Source organism: Petaurus breviceps, unplaced genomic scaffold, assembly GCF_028583685.1.
Source record: "Petaurus breviceps papuanus isolate PSGF00001 unplaced genomic scaffold, PetGlider_PUasm1.0 189, whole genome shotgun sequence".
NCBI lineage: Eukaryota > Metazoa > Chordata > Mammalia > Diprotodontia > Petauridae > Petaurus > Petaurus breviceps.
Window position 1 is genome coordinate 14540103 of NW_027185809.1, and position 23106 is coordinate 14563208.

A 23106-nucleotide genomic window follows, 5' to 3' on the forward strand; every position below is an offset into this window, starting at 1 on the left:
GATGTATTTATAGGCAAGGTAGCAATAGCACTGAAGAGAACAAAGATCAGAAAAGCAGGCACATTGGACATATAGAAAAGATTCATTCTAGAGGTGACATAAGTGTAGATGAATAGAGGGATTGATTCATGAGGTATCTCAAAGAAGGGAAGGTACCAAAGATGTAGAAAAAAATTTTAAAATTTTTGTAAAAAACATTAAATGATTAAATCATTAAAAAAAAGTAAAGTCTTAGAGAAAAACAGAGTTTGGGCACAAACTCAACTGGAATTCCTGGAAGAGATGAAGTTAGAGCTCTTAAATGTTTTTATAAATGGAATAAAAATACTTAAGAAAAAATTTGGAAGAGAAATGAGAGCTACAGAAGAAAGAATTATAAAGGGAATTAGCAGGTTGGAACAAGAGGTACAAAGCCTTTCCCAAGCAACAAATTCCCTGAAAATTAGAATCAACCAAATAGGAACTACTAACTCCATTACACAACAAGAAGTATATAAAAGGAAGTCGAAAGACTGAGACAATGGAACAAAATATAAGATATTTCATAGTAACAACAAGTGACCTGGAAAAGAGACTGAGGAGAAAAATCCTAAGAACCATTGGACTATCTGAATTCCATGATCAAAAGAAGAGCTTAGACATCATATTCATATGTTAGCTATTTCCTTCGGCTTTGCGTCATCGGAAAATGTGATGAGATCTATGCCTTTTTCCAAATCATAGCTTAAAATGTTAAACATGCACAAATTCCTAGAATACTGTCCTTAGAGACCCCTTGCTATGGTAACATTGAGTCATCAAATCTGAACCATCTGAGTCCATCTAATTTTACCTAATCTGTATTTCTGCACAGTATGGAGAATAATATGAGATACTTTATTAAATACTTTGTTAAAAAAAAAAAAAAACTTTATCAGGGGCGGCCAGGTGGCTCAGCGAGTAAGAGCACCGGCTCCAATATCGGGATGACCTGGATCAAATCCAGGCTCAGATACTCAGAATCACACCCAGAACTAACTGGTCGTGTAACCTTGAGCAAGTTACTTAACCCTGATTGCTTTAAAAAAAAAAAAAACTTTATCTACAGCATTCCTTTCACATGCTAGTTTAGTAATCCTGTCAAAAAAGGAAAATTGTTTGACCTGTTCTTTTTTCCCCCACTACAAATATGTATTCATGTAAAACAAATTCCTACATTAGCCATCTCCAGAGGGAGAGAAAGAAGGAAAGAAAGGGAAGAAGAAAGGAAGGAAGAAAAAAAGAGAGAAAGGAAGAGAGACAGAGAGAAAGGGAAGGAAGAAAAGAAAGAAGAAAGGAAAAGAAAGAGATTTGAGGATAATTAAACTGTGTGGTATTAATTGTATATATATTCAGGGAAGTGAAAAACATACTCAATGAAGTAAAAAAAAAAAAATCAATGAATACTGAAACAGTCAGAGATGCCTAGGGTTTGAAAAATGAATAGTATCTCTATAAGACAAAGAAGAAAGGCAGAGCCAAGATGGCGGAGCATAAGCACAAATTTGGTGTGAGCTCCCGCTCTAATCACTTCCAATACATGTAAAAAAATTACTCTAAACAAATTTTGGAACTATAGAACCCACAAAGTGACAGAGAGAAACAAATCTCCCACTGAAGGCAGCCTGGCAGGCCAATAGGAAGGGCCTATTACAGCGTGCTGGGTGCTGAGCACAGTCCCCCATGAGCCACATCCAGCCCCAGGGAGGCCCCAACCAGCAGCAGCCAGAGCAGACTTCAGGAGAGTGAATCACCAGCAGCTGTGGCAGTTTCCAGACATCTCAACCCATAAATGCCACAGACAAAGTAAAAGGTCAGTGTGTAACTCTGTTGGAACGAGGGGGTATGAAAGAGCATGGTCTGGCCCCTGCCCCATGGGTGACAAGTAGCAGCTGGGCAGCCCTGCCACGTGACTGCCTCACGAGCTCCTAGGCTGCAGGTCATAGGGGGACCAAGCACCCATTCAGAGGGTAATCACTGTTGCTTTAACCTGCTTGGATCTGGATCATGGTCTTGGGTGCTGGTCCTGGGGTGTATGGCCAATGAGCCAGAGCTTGTGAGGGCTGTAGAGAAGGTGCCCTCCCAATAGTTCTGGCAGCTGCGAAAACCCCAGTGATTTGGGACAAAGCTCCCTCCATTTTGGAAGCAGAGTTCTACTGTGGCAAAGAGCTAAAAAGGCAAGTAATTGGTTGGCAATATGAGCAAGCAGAGGAAGTAAAAACAGACCATAGAATCCTTTTCTGGGGACAAAAAGTATCAAGGCATGGAGCAAGAGTAAGACAGTGAAGTCAGAACTCCTGCATCAAAAGCCTTCAAGAAAAATAGGAACTGGTTATAGGCATGGAGGAGCTCAAGAAGGATTTTGAAACTCAAGTAAGAGAAGTGGAAGAAAAATTGGGAAGAGAAATGAGAATGATGCAAGAAAATCGTGAAAAGAGAGTCAACAGCCTGCTAAAGGAGACCCAAAAATACATTGAAGAAAATAACACCTTAAAAAATAGACTAAATCAAATGGCAAAAGAGGCCCAAAAAGCCAGTGAGGAAAAGAATGCCTTAAAAAGCCCAATTTTGCCAGATAGAAAAGGAATTTCAAAAACTCACTGAAGAGAATAACTCCTTCAAAATTAGATTGGAGCAACTGGAAGCTAATGACTTTATGAGAAATCAAGATACTATAAAACAGATCCAAACAAATGGAAAAATAGAAGGCAATGTGAAATATCACATTGGAAAACCACTGACCTGGAAAATAGATCCAGGACAGATAATTTAAAAATTATTGGACTACCTGAAAGCCATGATCAAAAAAAGAGCCTAGATACCATCTTTCAAGAAATTATCAAGCAAAATTGCCCTGATATTCAAGAACCAGAGGGCAAAATACAAATTGAAAGAATTCACCAATCACCTCTTGGAAAAGATCCCAGAAAGAAAACTCCTAGGAATATTATAGCCAAATTCAAGAGTTCCCAGGTCAAGGAGAAAATACTACAAGCAGTCAGGAAGAAACAATTTGAGTATTGTGGAAACACAATCAGGATAACACAAGACCTAAGTGCTTTTACATTAAGGGATCGAAGGGCTTAGAATATGATGTTCTGGAGGTCAAAGGAACTAGGACTAAAACCAAGAATCACCTACCCAGCAAAACAGAGTATAATGCTACAGGGAAAAATATAGTCATTCAGTGAAATAAAGGATTTTCAAACATTCTTGATGAAAAAAAACCAGAGGTGAACAGAAAATTTGACATTCAAATACAAGAAGCAAGAGAAGCATGAGAAAGTAAACAGGAAGAAGAAATCATAAGGAACTTATTAAAGTTGAACTATTTACATTCCTACATGGAAAACCAATAATTGTAATTCATAAGACTTTTCTCAGTATGAGGATAGTTGAAGGGAATATATATGTATGTATAGGAGGCTGTATGTATATATAAATATATGTCTGAATGTGGGCATATGTTTATGTATACATAGAGGGCACAAGATCAGTTGAATATGAAGGGATGATATCTAAAAAATAAAATTAAGAAGTAAGAGAGAAATTTATTGGGAGAAGGAGAAAGGGAGAGATAGATTAGGGTAAATTCTCATATAAAAGAAGGCAAGAGAAAATTGTTACAATGGAGGGGAATAGCAGGAAGGTGAAAGGGAATGGGACAATCTTATTCTCATTGAATTTGGCTTAAGGAGGGAATAACATACACACTCAATTGGGTATCTTACTCTACAGGAAAATACGGGGTAGGGGATAAGAGTGGGGATGATAGAAGGGAGGGCAGACTGGGGGAGAGGGTAGTTAGAAGCAAACATTTTTGAAAAAGAATTGGGTCAAAGGAGAAAATAGAATAAGTGGGGGACAGGATAGGATGGAGGGAAATATAGTTAGTCTTTCACAATATAACTACTATGGAAATGATTTGGGTAACTACATACATACAACCTATATTGAATTGCTAATCTTCCCAGTGGGTGCAGGTAAGGAGGAAAGAAGGGAAAAAAGATCTGGAACTCAAAGTTTTAAAAACAAATGTTCAAAAAAAACTTGGGTTTTTTTTTTACAATGCAACTGGGAAATAAGATATACAGGGACTGGGGTACAGCAATCCATTTTTCCCTACTTGAAAGTTACGGGGGTGATGGGGAAGGATATAAGAGAGAACAGATTGGGGGAAGGGGTATTCAGTAGGCTTGCTATTTTGGGGTAAGGGTAGGGGAAAGATGGGGAGAAAAATTTGTAACTCAAAATTTTGTGGAAATGAAAGTTGAAAACTAAAAATAAATACATTTTTTAAAAAAGGAAAAAAGAGGAGGACATGATGGTATTCTTGATTGGGAGGAAGAGCTTGAGCAAAGGCACTAAGAATAGGAATGTATGGGAAAGTGAGTAGACCTGCTTGACTGGAATGGAGGTTAGTATTGGGGAGCAGTGGGACATAAGTGCAGCTGAGATATCTAGGTGGCACAGTGGATAAGAGCACAGGGCCTAAGGTCAGAAAGACTAGAATTCATATCTGACTTCAGATGCTTACTAGCTGTGTGACCCTGGATAAGTCACTTTACCCTTGCCTGCATAAAACTAGAAAAGGAATGGAAAACTACTCTAGTATCCTTGCCAAGAAAATCCATCCATGAGGTCATGAAGAGTCAGACACATGAATAACAAGGGAACATAAGGATGGATAAGTAGGGTAGAGTTATTGTGGAGGTATTAAAATGAAATCTTTTCACACATTCATACCACCTTAGATAAAATTAGTAAAGTTCACTATTAACTTTAAATTTAAAAGGAATTTTTAGATTTGGGAACATGTCTAATAGGGTCTCCTAGCAGCTAAAACCTTTTTCTGAACCAAAGTATTTTCCACATTACAATAGACATTGTGTGTATAGGTGTGCATATACATTTATGTATATGTATGTGTATACATGTTTGCTGTATGTATGTATACACATGTGTGTATATGTGTATATATTGTTGCCAGGAGGGAAGTCATGTAGAGTAATGACGAGCAATAGAATTTTATCTACAAAGAAATTGTCAAGCAGTGCCTATTTCCAATTCATTTGGCTTTGTTACTTCTTAGGTATCTATTGATTGGGTTGGAGATTATGATGAACCACTGACTGGTTTTTCTTGGAGGGGTGGATCAGAACGAGAGACTACAGGAATTCAGATATGGAGTGAAGTCTTCCTAATTAACAAACCCGATGGCAAAAAGGTATGAAACTGACTTTTTGTTAGTAAGTTGTAACAAGTAAGTTGTAATTTAGTTGTAACAATTATCACTTTTTTGTCATGAATTTATAGGTAGCTGTAGCAGCAAACACCCTAGCATACCCAGGATGGCTGCTAGCACAAGTTCTTAGATCTGCTTCTCCAAAGGAAAGCAACTCAAAATGGGTTAACAATCTTACTTTAATCAAACAAACATATATCATTTACCTAGTTCAGGAGAAAAAGTCAGCACCCTGAACTTAAGAGAATACAAACAGAATACATACAGAAGTTACAAGCAGACAGACAAACAGATCAGTAGACAGGCTTCCAGCTGTCTGACCATTACATCCATACCTAGTTAGTTACCAGAGAGGGAAGCACCAACATCTGGGTTTTCAAAGCAAGGGGGCTCAACAGCTGCCTAGAGTTTCATCTGGTCACATCACACAACTCTTCCCAAAGTGAGCCCCACAGCAAAACCTCATTTCAGGGTATATATAGCTTTCTCCTGGATCAGAGACCATCACAACCCTCATGACCCACTGCCCAATCACAAAGTAATAAGGTGTGGGTGTTCCTGAAGAACAAGCCTCCTACCATAGGCTCCAGGTGACCACATTCAGACCATTAAGGGGCAGACCATATTCTCAAATCAGGGAAGGTTCTCAGAGTCACCTAAGCCTATCAAAGGGCCTAGGGGCAGGGAAGATCTTCAGATTCCCATTCCCATAAACAGTAGCCTAGTTCCATAATGGGTGGCTCCTATATAAAATTCTAAGGAATTGTTGATCTATAATCTTATAGGTTATAATATAATGTCCTATATTATTAATATAATATAATATCCTATAATATGGATTATAGTCAATAGGTTAACTTTTGTGACTGCTTCATTAAGTGTCTATGATAAGTTGAGTATTATTAATCAGCAAGCCTGGGTCACATAATAAATAACAGCTAAGTAAATAACTTTACCTTCTGGGATAGAGTGGACCCATAATTTCAATGATTTCTAAGCATTTCTAATTCTAATAATTTCAAAGCATTTCTAGATGAGAAAAATCTACCAATGAAGGGCAATATCCTTTCTGCAACCATAAGTTTTAGAACCTTGAGAATTTAAGTGAGATTCCTAGGGTCTTATAAATGCAGTATGTGGTAGAAATAGAACTTGAACCCAGGTCTTGCTTGTCCTAAAGTCAACTCTCTACCTACTACCATGCTGCCATTCACATGATCTAGGAAAGTGGTTTGTGCATCCTCATTTTACAGATGAGAAAACTGAGATCTAGCTACACTAGGAGACATGACCAAAGTGTCAGGATTCCAAAAATATGTCCTTCAACTCCAAATCCAGAACTTTTTTGCACTATATTACATTGCCCTCCCTGTCATATTCTACAAATAATTTTTAAAATGTACTATACTTTTGTGGTTGCAGGTTGCAGTATTATTAATGGACACTCAGGGGACATTTGATAGTCAATCAACTCTAAGGGATTCAGCCACAGTATTTGCCCTTAGCACTATGATCAGCTCAATACAGGTAACTAAGGAAATAAATTTATTGTATTGTATTTCTTTAAATTATTGAACACAGTGGATTTTGAAATGCACATCATTGTGGAAGACAAATAATTTTTATAATACTGGTTCATTTTATCAAACTGGCTAGTTTACCAACCAATCTGTCACTTTTATGAGACACAGAAACATTTCTTTCTTTTTTCTTTTTTTAGAAACATTTCTTATTTTGCAATCTACTTCATACTGAAAAGTTAAAACAATTTATAATGAGGCTTCCCCAAAAAGATGCCAGTGTTTTCAGTGAAAGGTATTTTTTTCTGCTTAGACTCAATCATATTTAGTTGTATCCTGCTCTGAACCACCTCTCTACAAGGTAGCAACTACTTACATGGTTTTAGAATAACAGCTAGAATTTGTATAGTCCTTAAAGTTTTAGAAAGTGCTTTACACAGATATTATTTCACTTTATTCTCACAACAGCCTTGGGAGTTAGATGCTTTAATATATCTGTTATACAGAGGAAACTGGGGCAGACAGGTACTTGCCCAGGGTCACAAAGCTAGTCAGTGTCTGGAGCCACCTTTAAACAGTTCTTCCTGACTCTGGATCCAGTGCCCTATTTTCTGTGGGTCCCCCAAGTTGCATTCCCAGTACTTGGTTCCCCTGGCTCACTAGTCCCAAAATTATACTTCATGAGTCCCTTACAGGCTAATCTTCTTTAATAGTCCTGCCAAAGACACAATCAGGTCAAAGCAATAGAATTTACTTTAAGAATAGGAGATAAGAAACATTTCTTCTCCTAAACCCAGGGCACACTTTCCAACAAATGCACAAAACATCTGTGGGAATAGTGGGTCCAAACCTAGAGTACAGTAATAATGAGATCCACGTGTAGGGAATACACATAGCCAATATTTACAATTCCTATGATGATGGGCCGTAATGGCCATTTTCACTTTTTGTGCAGTTTTCTCTGTAGCCCAAGTCTCATTTTGCAGACTTAGCTCTCTCTTGAGCCCATAGTAGGCTTCTTTCTCTGCTATTTCTGAAAGGTACATCCTCTTTTAAGTGATGGTCTCTCTGTATGCCCTGCCTGTAATTATCATAAAATATTTTTCAAAGTTTATAAAGTTTATGGAAATGTTCCATGCCTTCAGATTAGAGTCTGAAGTGAATATTTGGGTGAATATTCAAAAACCAATAGAACTTTCAATGAGGTTAGTGGTGATGTTTGGGTATGCAGATACATATAGTCAGGCAATAAGTGAAGTCAACATATGATTTTTAAAGGGAAACTTTAAATGTAGATGATAATTCAGAGCATGTTTGAAAAACTTACTTCGAGTATCCTTTTGTGCTTAGTGGATTGCTCATTAATTTGGTTGGGTTACATTAACAAAAGCATTTTATTAACCCACCTCAAAATGAGTTGTGCTGTGGATATGAAAATGTTGGTTTGGTTTTGTTTTGCTTTTTGGAAGGGGGAGGGCAGGGCAATTGGGGTTAAATGACTTGCCCAAAGTCACACTAGTAAGTGTTAAGTGTCTGAGGTTGGATTTGAACTCAGGTCCTCCTGACTCCAGAGCCAGTGCTCTATTCACTGTGCCACCTAGCCACCCCTATGGAAATGTTTTTTTTTAATCAATTAGTATATAGAAATTATCTTCACATGACATAACTTGACACATTTTTTTAAAAATCACAATGATCTGTGACAATTTTGAGTTACATTATTGTTTAAAAAACAGAAAAATACAAAATAAATATTCAATGAAAGATCTAATTATATTCCCTTTTAAATTTTATTCTTAATTAAGGTATACAACTTATCTCAGAATGTCCAGGAGGATGACCTTCAGCACTTACAGGTAAAAATATTTGTGTTCTTGTCAACATATCCAGTTCTATAAGATCTCCAGGTTGAAACATATTATAGAGCCTTGTTTTTCCAGGTCATTCTCTGTTTTTGTTAAAACCTACCAAAGGGGGCAGGTAGGTGTCACAGTGAATAGAGCACTGGCCCTGGAGTCAGTTCAAATCCTAAGTTCAAATCCAGCCGCAGACACTTGACACTTACCAGCTGTGTGACCTTGGGCAAATCACTTAACGCCAATTTCTTGCCTTCCCCCTTCCAAAAAACCCCCCAAAGCCCCTCCAGAATAATCTACAAGTGCAAACACATATACTTTCCATACTTTTTATTCTGGCACTGAATAGTTATTCTTCAATGATATGATAATGATTCTAACAAAGAAAGTCTCTTTCTTCATTAAGTCCAAGAAAAGTAAGTTATTGAATATGAGGTTTGTCTAAGCTAATTGATGCTCCAACATTAAATGATTTGTTCTGATGGCAGTACTGGCCAAAACTCTGAAAATGCCAAAGATTATTGAGTCTTGATTAAAATTATGTTTTCTCTTAAATATGAGGTGAAGCAAAATGTTATGGTTGCGAATAGGATTTTATGGAACAGAGCAATACAGTGAGAGAGAGAGAGAGAAAGAGAGAGACAGAGACAGAGAGAGAGAGAGAGACAGAGAGACAGAGAGACAGAGAGAGAGACAGAGACAGAGAGAGGAGAGAGAGAGAGAATATTAAAAACAAGTCCTTCTGAAGTCTTTATCTTTCATTCATGTAAACAGATGAGTTCTACCTTGTAACACACTATATTGCTCTGTTCCCTGAAGTGCCATTCCCAATCACATTTTCCTCCACCTTATATTTAATAAAAATATCATTCTAATTAACTTAGTGATCATTTATATTATATAATATAATGAATAATATAAATAGTTTCTTTATGTGTGTATGCAAATATGGAGACAGTGGTAGTTAATATATGTGAATAAGTATGTAATTATAAGCATTTATTTGTTTGTTTGTTTTATGGTCCTATTTGACAAAAGTTTGGGGGCACCAATACAAGGTTTTGTTACAGAGAGATTCTACTTGAATTTGAGATAATTTCAGTAGTTTAATATTTTCACAAGATTTGGACTAAAATATTTTATGGTTGGGGTAGCTAGATGGTACATTGAATAGAGCACTGTCTGTGCAGTCAGAAGTACCTGAGTTCAAATCTGGACTCAGACACTTAACACAAAAAGTAGTTGTGTAACCTTGGACAAGTCACTTAACCCCAACTTCCCTCCAAAAAAAAAAGCAAAAAAAAATATTTTATGGTTAACAAAATGAAACTGAATTCATTAGCATAAGAAATTCCTACTATGGAAACTCCCTTCACTAAACACAGATTACAATACACCTATGTGTTTTTAGAATAAGCCCTAGGGACATTTCCTAAGCTATACAGAAGATAAGTGATTTACCAAAAGTCACATATCTATTAAATAGCAGGATTTGGACTCTAACCCTGGTAGTCTCTTATCTACTCGGTCACACCTTTATTCCTAGTGTGAATTTTCAAGTTCAACTGCAAAAAACACATCCTGAATTGAGTGCTTTTGAATATTTTTGGAAGCTAATTTTCTACAAAATCATTTTTCAAAAACATGCTATATTAGACTATGAAATAAAATTATTCCAATTGTAGGAGTTAGAAAACATGTTTAATAGGCTTACATATAGTCTAGGGAATGATTTTTTAAATAATGTTTTATTTTTTACCTATACATGTAAAAAATTTTTTAGACATTTTTGTTCATTTCTAAGTTTTGAGTTCCAAATTCTATTCCTCCTTCCCTCCTACCCTCCCTCTTCCTGAGCAATCTGATATAGGTTATATATGTGCATTTTGTGCAAGAAAACTGGAGAAGGAAGGAAGGAAGGAAAGAAGGAAGGAAGGAAGGAAGGAAGGAAGGAAGGAAGGAAGGAAGGAAGGAAGGAAGGAAGGAAGGAAGGAGGAAAGGAGAGAGGGAGGGGGGGAAAAAGGGAGGGAGGGAGGAGGACATCATTTTCCTGGAGGTGGATAGCATTTTTCATCATGAGCTGAGAATAGCTAAGTCATTCAGTTTATCATCATACAATATTGCTGCCACTGTGTATGATGTTCCCCTGGTTTTGCTCACTTCACTCTATATCAGTTCATTTAAGTCTTCCCAAGTTTTTCTGAAATAATCCTACTCATCATTTCATGTAGCATAATAATATTGCATTACGTTCATATATGACAACTTGTTCAGTCATTTCCCTAATTAATGGGAAACTCCTAAGTCTTATTTCTAAACTACCACAAAAAGAGCTGCTATGAATATTTCTGTATATGTGGTTCCTTTTCCAATTTTTAGAATCTCTTTGGGATACAGATCTAGTAGTAGGGTGGGTATACACAATTTGATAACCCTTTGGGCATAGTTCCAAATTGCTCTCCAGAATGGTTGGATCAGTTCACAACTCCACCAGCAGTGCATTAATGTCCCAGATTTCCCACATCTCTTCCAACATTTATCACTTTCCTTTTCTGTCATATTAGCCAATTTGATGAGTGTGAAGTAGTGACCTCAGAATTTTTTTAATTTGCATTTCTTAATCAATAGTGATTTAGAGCATTTTAATATGACTATATATAGCTTTGATTTTTTCATGGGAACACTGCCTGTTCATATCCTTTAACCATTTATCAATTGGGGAATGACTTGTATTCTTATAAATTTGACTCAGTTCTCTATATATTTGAGAAATTAGGCCTTTATCAGAGATATTTGATATAAAAATTTTTTCCCTAATTTCTGCTTTCCTTTTCATTTTGTTTGCATTGGTTTTGTTTGTGCAAAAAACATTAATTTTACATAATCAAAATTATCCAGTTTACATCTTGTAATGCTCTCTATGATTTGTTAGGCTGTAAAATCTTCCCTCCCCCACAGATCAGACAAGGAAATTAATCCATTAATTTTGCTTTTGGTGTCACCCTTTATGTTTAAAAATAGTGCACCCATTTTGACCTTAACTTGGTATATGGTGTGAAATGCTGGTCTATACCTAGTTTCTGCCATACTCTTTTCCAATTTTCCAAGAAGTTTTTGTCCCAAAAGCTTGGATCTTTGCATTTATCAAAAACTAAATTACTGCGGTCATTTACATAGTAGTATATTGTATATCTAATCTATTCCAGTGATCTACCACTCTGTTTCTTAGCCAGTACCATATTGTTTTGATAATTAGTACTTTATAATACTGTTTGAGATCTGGTTTAGTTAGGCTACCTTCCTTCACATATCTTTCCCCACTGATTTAGGGGATGATTTAAAAAAATGTTTCCCCTTTCCTGTGGGATTCCATGGTCCTCCTTCATTCTATCTCAACTCAGTTCCTATTGGAGAGTTAAAAAAAAAATCACTTGCCTCATCAAGGGAATTACTTCTTTCCATTTCACTCCCAAGTCAAAGTCATTAAATCACTGAAGTTAGGATATTGGTGGGCCCTGGCTTTATTTTTTACATAAAATAATTGAAATAGAGAGGTGGGGAGGAGTCAAGATAGCAGAGTAGAAACAGGACCTCCACATAGCTGCAGTTACCACCACCTCTAATCCATATAAATGGGGACTCTGAACAAATTTTGGGGCTACAGAACCCACAAAATGACACAGAGAAGCTAACCTTCCTCTGAGGACAGTCCAGCAGGCTGGCAGGAATTGGCCAGCACAGCGCTCTGGGAGCCAAGCCCAGTCCCTCACCATGGTTTTAGCCCCAGGGTGGGCCTGACCAGCCACTGGCTGGAAGGACTCCAGATCACCAGCAGCTGTGGCAGTCCAGAATTATCAACACATACATGCTAAGGACAAAGTGAGAGGTCAGTGCAGTGTGGACTTTGGGACCAAGTAGTTGTGAGTGTATGGGCACAGACGCCGCCACATGGCAGCTTCAGCTCCTGGCCTGCAGAGTGTAGGGGGACCAAGCAACCAGTATAAGGGGTAATTGCTCTTGCTTTAACCTGCTTGGATCCGGATTGCGGTCTAGGGTGGAGGTCCTGGAATGTGTGACCAGCTTGCCAAAGTGTGTGGAAGCTTCAGAGAGTACACCCAACTAATACCTCTGGCAGCTGAGAAAACCCAATTGTTGGGAACAAAGCTCCCCTGTCTGGTGGCAGAGTCCTACTGTGGCAAAAAGTCCAAAAGTCAAGTAATTGAGTGGCAACATGACCAGGCAAAGGACTCTAACATTAGACTCCTATTTTGGGGACAAAAAGGATCAAACCATGGAACAGGAGGAAGACAGTGAAGTCAGAATTCCTGCACCAAAAGCTTCCAAGAAAAATATGAGCTGGTTACAGGCCAGAGAGGACCTTAAGAAGCAGATAAGAGAAGTGGATGAAAAATTGGGAAGAGAAATGGGAATGCTGCAAGAAAATTACAAAATGAGAGTCAGCAGCCTGACTGAGGAAAATCACACCTTAAAAAATAGACTAACTCAAATGGCAAAAGAGGCTCAAAAAGGCGATGAGGAAAAGAATGCTTTAAAAAGCTGAATTTGCCAGATGGAAAAAGAATCTCGAAAGCTCACTGAGGAGAATATTCCTTCACAATTAGACTGGAGCAAATGGAAGCTAATAATTTTATGAGAAATCAAGATGCTGTTAAAACAGATCCAAACAAATGAAAGAATAGATGGCAATGTGAAATATCTCATTGGAAAAACTACTGACCTGGAAAATAGATCCAGGAGACATAATTTAAAAATTATTGGACTACCTGAAAGCCATGATCAAAGAAAGAACCTAGAAATCATCCTCCAAGAAATTCTCAAGGAAAACTGTAGATGATATGATGATATACTTAGAGAATCAAGTAAAAAACTACTTGAGACAATAAATAAATTTGGCAAAGTTGCAGGATATAAAATAAATAAACCCACATAAATCCTCAGCATTCCTATATATCTCTAATGAAATTCAACAGCAAGAGATAAAAAGACAAATCCAATTCAAAGTTACTGTAGACATTATAAAATATTTGGGAATCTACCTGCCAAAACAAACCCAGGACCTATATGACCACAACTACAAAACACTTTTCACACAAATAAAGTGAGATCTAACTAATTGGAAAAATACCAATTGCTCATGGCTGGGTCGAGGTAATATAATAAAAATGACAATTTTACCTAAATTAAATTCAATATTTAGTGCCATACCAAACAAGTTACCAAAAAACTACTTTATAGAGCTAGAAAAAATAGTAACAAAATTCATTTGGAAGAATAAACGGTCCAGAATATCAAAGGAATCAATGAAAAGAAATGCTAGGGAAGGGGGACTAGCTATACCAGATTTCAATCTGTATTATAAAGCAGCAGTCATCAAAACTACTTGGTACTGGCTGAGGAATAGAGGAGTGGATAAATGGAATAGATTAGGCACACAAGATTCAGAAGTCAACAACTATAGTAATCCATTGTTTGATAAACCCCAAGACCCTAGTTTTTGGGATAAGAATTCACTATTTGAGAAAAACTGCTGGGAAAACTATAGAAAAAATATAGAAAACTGTAGAAAAAAACTGGGAAAACTGGGAAAAATATAGTATGGCAGAAACTGGGCATAGACCATTATCTAACACCATATATCAAAATCAAGTCTAAATGGGTGCATGATCTAGGTATAAAGGTTGATACTGTAAGCAGTCTTGGAAAACAAGGAATAGTTTACCTGTCAGATTTGTGGAGAGGGAAAGACTTTATGACTAAACAAGAATTAGGGAACATTATAAAATGGATATTTTTTACTACATGAAATTGAAAAGCTTCTGTACAAACAAAGGCAATGTAACCAAGATTAAGAGGGAGGTGGGGAATCAGGAAAGAATTTTTACAACCTATGTCTCTGACAAAGGACTCATTTCTAAAATATACAAAGAACTAAGTCAAATTTATAAGAATACAAGCTATTCCCCAATTGATAAATGGTCAAAGGATATGAACAGGCAATTTTCAGAGAAAGAAATTAAAGATATCTATAAGCACATGAAGAAATGCTCTAAATCACTATTGATTAGAGAAATGCAAATGAAAACAACTCTGAGGTACCACATCTCACCAGTTAGATTGGCTAAGATGACAAAACAGGAAAATGACAAATGCTGGAGAGGATGTGGGCAAATTGGAACACTAATGCATTGCTGGTGGAGTTGTGAACTGATCCAGACTTTCTGGAGAGCAATCTGGAATTATGCCCAAAGGGCTATAAATAATTTCATATCCTTTGACCCAGCAATACCACTCCTAGGGTTGTATTCCAAAGAGATCATAGAAGTGGGAGGAAGACCCATATGTACAAAAATGTTTATAGCAGCTCTTTTTGTGGTGGCAAAGAATTGGAAATTAAGGAGGTGCCCATCAATTGGGGAATGGCTGAACAAGTTGTGGTATATGCATGTTATGGAATACTATTGTGCTATAAGAAATGAGGAGCAGACGGTCTTTATATTTACCTGGAGAGGCTTATACAAACCGATGTTGAGTGAGAAGAGTAGAACCATGAGAAATTTGTACACAATTACAGACACAATGTATGTGTGATGACCAACTTTGATAGACTGGACTCTTCTCGGCAATCCAGAGTCATAAGTCAATCCCAAAAGACTCATGATGGAGAGAAATATGTGCATCCAGAGAAAGAACTGAGTTTATATCCAGATGGAAGCAAAATACCTGATCTTTTTCCTTTTCTTGTTTGGTTTTATGTCCTCTTTACCATTTTTCATTCCATCTGATACATTCTGTCTTTATAACCTGACTAATGTATAATGTGAAAGTACTTACAGATCCTATACTTGACTGTATGCCGCCATGGGGGGAGTGGAGGGAGGGGGACAAAATGTGAAACTCAAGAAATTGTGGAATTGAATCTTGTAAACTAAAAGTAAACAAACAAATTAATTAAAGAAAATAAAATAGTAATAAAAAATTTCCAAGGCAAAAAAAAAAAAGGGACAGTATCAAAGTAGAGAATAGAACAAGTGGGAGGTGGGATAGGAGGGAGGGAAATATAGTCAGTCTTTTACAATATATCTACTATATTAATGTTTTGCATTAGCTACATATGTACAACCTATACTGAACTGCTTATCTTCCCAGTAAGGGTAGGTGACAAGGGAGGAAGGGAATGATTCTGGAATTTAAAGTTTTAAAATCAAATGTTTAAAATATATATATATATATATACTATTATTAATACTATATTACATGTAATTGCAAAATAAGATATAAATAAGATATACAGACACTGTGGCATAGAGATCCACCATGCCCTACTGGAAAGTCGAAGGGGGTATGGGAGAAGATATGGGACAGAGCAGATTGGAGGAGGGGATATCCTGTGGGACTGCTATTTTGGGGCAGTGGGTAGGGGAAAAACGGGGAGAAAATTTGTAACTCAAAATCTGGCAGAAATGAATGATGTAAATCAGAAGTTAATAAAGCATTTGAAAAATGAAAAAAAAAAACCAATTGGAATAGCACCAGAATTCTAAGGGTAGCAGTCAGGGTAACAAAAGGATAATCACTTGCCTTTTGGGGATGGCAGCACAAGAGAAACAAATCTCTTATCTTTTTCTCTCTTCCTCTCCTCGGTGGTTATCTAGGGGACCAGGAAACAAGCATCTCATGATTCAGTTGACAGGAAGAAGTAAATCACCAGTAGTTTCTCTCTACCCAACCTTCCCTGCAAGTTACCAACATAAGCTCTCTAGTTATGTGGAGAGCTACCACTTTCCTATAGCAATCCATCAACGAAGTCCTGGGATGTAAGACTGCAGATACCCATAGCAGTTGGGGCACTTTGGTCTCCTACCCCCAAGTCATCTCACTCCTCCGTGGAGCTCAATTCTGTTACCTTTCTTCTTATAAATCTCTTCATGATCAAAGTCACACAAAAAACTCCTGAAATGTTGTATTTAATCAAAGGACCGCCCTTGAGGAACTAGAGGGTCAACATGTTCCCCTTTTGAGGGGATTATAGATTCAGCTCCATGCCAATTAATCTACCAAATAAATGAGCTAGGCAAAATTATTACAAAATACACCTGGAGGGGGAAAAAAAGGTCAATATTCTCAACGTGCAAGGTCAAGAGTTAAGACAATTCAAGATGAACACTCAGCATGAGGGAGGGAGGTTACTTAGTTCTCACATGACCCACTCAGCTCTTAGATCACCTACTTCAGAGAAGTCTTGAAATTTGCACCAGACTAAATAACCAGAAATCTAATCATAAATAACAATAATTGACTCTTTTCCTAGTACTGTGCAAAGACAGCCATCCTTATTCTCCCCCTCAACAAAGGCAGTAACAGCACAGAATAGCCTCCCGGGGGAACCAAAGATAGCTAGAGACTTGTATAGCCTGCAAGGCTACAAGAGGCAGTGAGAGTAGAACTCTCCTCTAAGAAAGACCCTGGATGGTCAGAAGACCCCAAGGTTTTCTTATAAATGCCAGGGAACGGCAGCAGACCATGACCGGACCAGCATGGTGCCGGCCAGATTAGCTCAGTGTTTCTGGGCTCAGATTGGAATAGCCGAGACCCTAGGACTATGAGATCACTAACTCTAAATCACTAACCATAGAAATACCAAAGGTAAAAAGCTCAAAGATACAGGGGGAGTGGGCAGAACTTTGGGAGATAGATGTCAGCATAAGACTCCAAGAGACCTAATAAATATATTGAAGAAAATGCTCATAAGTCGATAACATTAAGAGAAATGCAAACTACAACTCTTAGATTCCACCATGCATCCATCAAATTAACAAAGATGACAAAAACAGTAAATGACAATTATTGGAGGGAATGCTAGAGAGAGAGCGCAACAATGCACTATGGGTGAATCATTCTAGAAAGGAATTTGAAATTATATTCCCAAATTTGTTAATTCTCCATACTCTTGGATCCAAAGATGCCTCTACTAATCAATAAACATGTATTAAGTGCCTACTGTGTGCCAGGCACTATGCTAAGCACTGGAGATACAAAAAAGAAGTGAAAGACAGCATCTGCTCTAAAAGAGCTTCAAATCTAATGGGGTAGACATCATGCAAACAAATAATATGCAAAGCAAGTTATATACAGCATAACTATGACATAATTAAGAGAGGGAAGGCACTAGAATGAAAAGGACTTGGTAAAGGCTTCTTGTAAAAGATGGGATTTTCTTTGGAATTTAGAGGAACCTAGAAGAAAAGAACACACATGTAGAAAAATATTTACAGTAGCACTTTATGATATAGTACTAGAGAACTGGAGCCCATCAATTGTAGAATGGCTGAATAAAATATGGTATATGAAAGTAATGCAATATTACTGTGCCCTAAAATATTATGAAAGTTATGGATTCAGAGAATCTCAGAAAAAAAGATATGAACTGATACAGCAAGGTGAGCAGAATGAGAATTATTTACACAATTTATCCCCATAAGCAAAAGAACTCTGATTAATATAATAACTAATCATACCATCAGAATACTGATGATGGTACATTCTTCCCTTCTCTTGGTGATGTGATTACAGAATATAGATACAAGAAGATATATACATTTCTAGTCACAACCATTATAACTTTTTTTGCTATGCTTTTGTTATGTGGCAAGATTTTTCTGTTGTGATTGGGAGAGTAATGATATTGCAAAAAAAAAAGGAAAAGGAAAGAAAAGAACATTAGGGAAACAGTTTTAAAAGCACTGGAGAGAACATAAGTTCAAAAGGGGACAGACAGTATTGAAAATGTCTTGTTTAATTTAATATAGATAGTATTGAAAACATCTTGTTTAATTTAATATATACTTTAAAAACTAAAGTGTACATAATTGAGTTTCAATTTTTCCTTTTTTCTGTTTATTCCAAAAAAGTTCTACTTTTTTAATGCTTGTCAAGATGATAATAAAAACGTACACTCAGAAAACATGTGCAATGTGCAACCTCCTACCTTCACAAAGCACTGGGTTGGAGGTGTCCTCTCATATTTCCTCATCTGAGTCATATTTGATTTCTGTAGTTTTGCTACATTTGTGTGTGTGTGTATATGTGTGTGTGTGTAGCTCTCTCCATTTACACTGATGTTGTCATTGTGTGTATTGTTTTCTCAGTTCTACTTCACTTCATTAGCTCATTTAGATCTTTCTAAGATTATCTGTATTCATCATATTCATCATTTCTTACAGCACAATAATATTCCATCACATTCATGTATCACAATTTATTTAGTCCTTCCCCAACAGATGGACATCTACTTCTTTTTCAATTTTTTCTTTCACAAAAAGTTCTGCTATAAATGTTCTCGTATATATGGAAACCTTTTATTAATGGTTTCCTTGGTATATATGCCCAATAATGGAGTTTCATAGGGTATGGACATCGAATACATATGTGTGTGTATGTATGTATATGTGTTTGTGTGCAAAATGTATACATAATGATTGATAATCATGTAACACATATTTATTATATCTATAAATGGGAGGTTTGTGTCTTAAAACAAAACTGGAGGAGGGAAGACTATAAAAATAGAACCTGGTATGTATTAAAGTATGCCTGTATTTTATTTTGCTTTTTCTCCTCCATAGCTTTTCACTGAGTATGGTAGACTGGCCATGGAAGAAACATTTCTGAAGCCATTTCAGGTTAGTTTCTGTATAAAACTGGATTATTTTCTTGATAATCAAGTATATGAAATAGAAGGGCCATGTGTAAACTGTCTATGATTTGCCTCATAGTTAATAGAAATACTAGTATCGAGTTAATATTAAAACTATTATTTCTTGATTTTTTCTTGTCTCCAGTTCCTTTTCACTTTTTACTATCCTTGATTTATTTTCCTGATCCCTTCTGGTGCAATAGGCTAAGCACTGAACCAGAGTCAGGATGTAGATCTGAGTTCAAATCTAGCCTTAGCTAGATGTGTGACCCTAGGCAAGTCATTTAACCTTATTTGCCTCAGATTTGTCATATATAAAATGGAAATAATGAGTACACCTACCTCCCAAAATGAGGATCAAATGAGATTATATTTGTGGAGTACTTTGCAAATCTTAAAGCTATATAAAAATGCTAGCTATTATTGTCATCATTATTATTTTACATGAGAAGCAATTAATAAATGGGAAACAAAACCAGGGAAAAAGAAGATGGCAAATCTTTGACATAGGTCACAGTATAGAGAAATCTTTCTAAGTACAAAGGTAATTTCTGACCTTAGTAGAAAGTGTCATTCCATGATGCACTCTGCCATCTAAACTCAACAGCTATGATTAAAATCAAGTAATTTGTCACCTAGTGAGAAATACCAATTACCAAAAAAGAAATTAAAACGTTTCAAGAGACTGTCATTTATTAAGCAAATTGAGGCAGCAAAAGGGGTACTTAGGGGAAGATTTGCATCTCTAATTGATTAGATCAATAAAATAGAGAAAAAGAAGATCAATAAACTGGGCATTGCAACTAAAAAACAAGGAGAAAGAACAAATTGAAAATTTCAGTTAAACACCAAATTGGAAATCCTGAAAATCAAAGGAGAGATTAATAAAATTGAAAGTAAGAAAACCATTGAACTAATAAATAAAACTAGAAGCTGGCTTTATGGGAAAAAACAATAAAATAGATAAACCATTGGTTAGTTTGATCAAAAAAAGAAAAGAAGGTCAACTAGGTGGCACAGTGAATTAGAGCACCAGGCCTGGAGTGAGGAGGACCTGAGTTCAAATCTGGTTTCAGACACTTGACACGCTTATTAGCTGTGTGACCTTGGGCAAGTCACTTAACCTCAATTGCCTGCCTTCCCCCCTCCAAAAAAAAAAGCAAAAAAAAAATGAAATGGGTGAATTCACCACCAAGGAAGAAGAAACTAAAAGAATTATTAGGAGCAATTTTGTCCAATTATATGCCAATAAATTTGACAATCTAAATAAAATGGATGAGTATCTACAAATATATAAATTACCTAGATTAACAGAAGAAATAAAATATTTAAATAACCTGATCTTAGAAAAAGAAATTGAACAAGGCATCAATGAACTTCCTAAGAAAAATTCCCCAGGACCAGATGAATTCACAAGGCAAATTGTATGAAACATTTAAAGAACAATTAATCCCTGAGACAGCTAGGTGGTGCAGTGAATTGAGCCCTGGCCCTAGAGTCAGGAGGACCTGAGTTCAAATCTGGCCTCAGACACTTAACACAAAAACTGGCCGTGTGACCTTGGGCAAGTCACTTCACCCCAATTGCCCTCCCCAAAAAAACCAATTAATCCCAATACCTTATGAACTATTAAGAAAACTAGGCAAAGGAGTCCTACGAAATTTCTTTATTTTTTTAAATCAAGACCTCAGAATTTAATACAAACACCAAGACTAAATCCTAAAGTATCTGCATTGTGTCTCAAAATTGTTGCCATTAAATTTTTAAAAAAAGCTTAAATGTACATGCTTTACAGGATAGTAAATGAAATAAACTAGAACAAAAATAACAAATATTTCACTTTTAAATTGCAGATACAGCTCCTATATTTGTTTTACAAAAAAGCATGTCTCCCAACATGTATCTCAAACAGTGTTCCAAATAATGTAGTATAAGAGCAACATTTAACAAAATTGAAACTGCTTTAACCTAAACATGCATATTGCTTAGGTAAACTCCTACAACATAACTACCCTGAGAAAAGCTAAAATTGTTTAACAGTTGTATTCTTTATTCAACTTGGTTATTATATCCTAGATAAATGTTTTTCTGTGTTCAAAAATATTGAACCTGAAAGTTTTTAAAATAATCTTGATTTCACTTATAGCAAGCATAAATTACAAGCTTGTATTACAAAACTTATTAAACTTTGTTTTTGTTTGTTTGTTTTTTCTTTAAAAAAAAGTTGACCGAGGGTCAATGATCAGGATTATATTCCCCACCCACCACTCATACTGGACATGCCAGACATCCCTCCCATTCCAGTCACTGTCATAGATACATGGTTCCTGCTATTGTAGTAGCTGCTGTTCATTACTCCTTGGCTCCCTATGCAATCTTTAACTAAAAATCACTGGAGTTTTCCTATAAAACTTGGTCACATCCACTCATGCTGCTTTGACCACTGTAGCCTCCTCCATAACCCCCATTCGGCTGCTGACTAGCTAGACCACCATAACTGGACTGCTTTGACAAGCCTGTGCCTCCCATCATTTGGCTACCATAAGCACCACGCTTGATCCTGCTATAGAATTCAAGAATTCTACATATCTATGCTGCATATTTGCTTTGTGATTTCACATAACTCCCACAACATCTTCATGAGTAGCAAATTCAACATCTGCTTATCCAATCACTCTGCCATCAGGTCCGATTTCAATGTCTACTCAAAGAGCATTGAGTGGTAAGAAAAAATTGTAAATATCATTTTCAGGAGCTCTAAGGTTAATCTTCATGTGCACACAATAGGTGGTGTAATCTGGAAAGTGGATCCACCATCTCCATATCTATGATCAGAAATTCCTTAAAAATATTGAGGTATCTTCCAAATCTATCTAACCCAAAGCCATCATACGCATTGTAGTCATTACAGCCTCCGTACTCTCCACTATAAGCACCTTGCCTCATTCTGTCAAACTCAGCTCCTCTGCCAATGCTACTATGGACTCTGCCAGCCCTAAGCCTGTCATGAGGACCCGGCCCCTGCATAGACATTAATTTTTGAGGCGTATCATAATGAGTATGCATTTCTGTCTGGGTTGCTCATAAAGATTTCAATGTTCCTGTGCCCTGTTTTTCCCTTGTGTTTATTTAGAGCCTTTTCAGCTATTTTCTGTGAAGCAAACTACACAAAGACCTCCCCTGTACTGCTCCCCTGAAAATCCACTGGCAATGCTATTCTATTTGGTACAATTTCCAACCCTGAAAAACACTGAACAACACCTTCCTTGCTACAGTCAAACTGGAGTCCTTTGAGGTGCACAAATCCATCACTGGCAGTGTCAGGACTATTTGGACCAATCCATTTCACCATTGTTTGACTTGAATACTTCAACATGTTTATGACCCATGGTTGCTCTGTCTTTTGTCACTGCCAATTTGACTTCATCTTCTGATTCAAGTTCAACATGCTTCTTCGCTTGGTCTGCCTCCTCAGGTATAAATGAAACAAATGTCTGATGCCCCATTTTGAATTTTGTATTCAGGGGGAAAAATTCAGCTTTCTTCTGTCCTAAACAAAAATTCATACCAGCCTTTTCCATGACACTTTTGCTATGTAGAAGACAGTCAAATGTTTATCAGGAGACATTCAATTCTTGTCGAAGCAATGCAGATGCATTTCCAAGCAGTCCTACTTTGGGAGAATGATAAGAACCATAAGGATCCAAGGGGAAAAAAAGCCTTTCGCTAATGCTAGCTAGGCACCTCCACTCC

The 23106-nt window shown here is 36.7% G+C and overlaps 1 protein-coding gene and 1 pseudogene across 3 annotated transcripts in view; one reads left to right on the forward strand and one right to left on the reverse strand.

Moving 5' to 3' along the window:
- The window catches only part of ATL1 (atlastin GTPase 1), a 107406-nt gene that overhangs the window by 30895 nt on the left and 53405 nt on the right, over nt 1–23106 (forward strand). For 2 of the 3 annotated variants that reach the window (XM_069091942.1, XM_069091940.1), the window contains exons 3-6: nt 5111–5245; nt 6686–6790; nt 8589–8639; nt 19283–19339. In XM_069091942.1, the coding sequence (XP_068948043.1) occupies nt 5111–5245; nt 6686–6790; nt 8589–8639; nt 19283–19339 (348 nt within the window). The remainder of the gene's footprint in view (nt 1–5110; nt 5246–6685; nt 6791–8588; nt 8640–19282; nt 19340–23106) is intronic. The other variant, XM_069091941.1, reaches the window with a different exon arrangement.
- Nucleotides 21736–22872, reverse strand: LOC138164271 (heterogeneous nuclear ribonucleoprotein H-like; annotated as a pseudogene).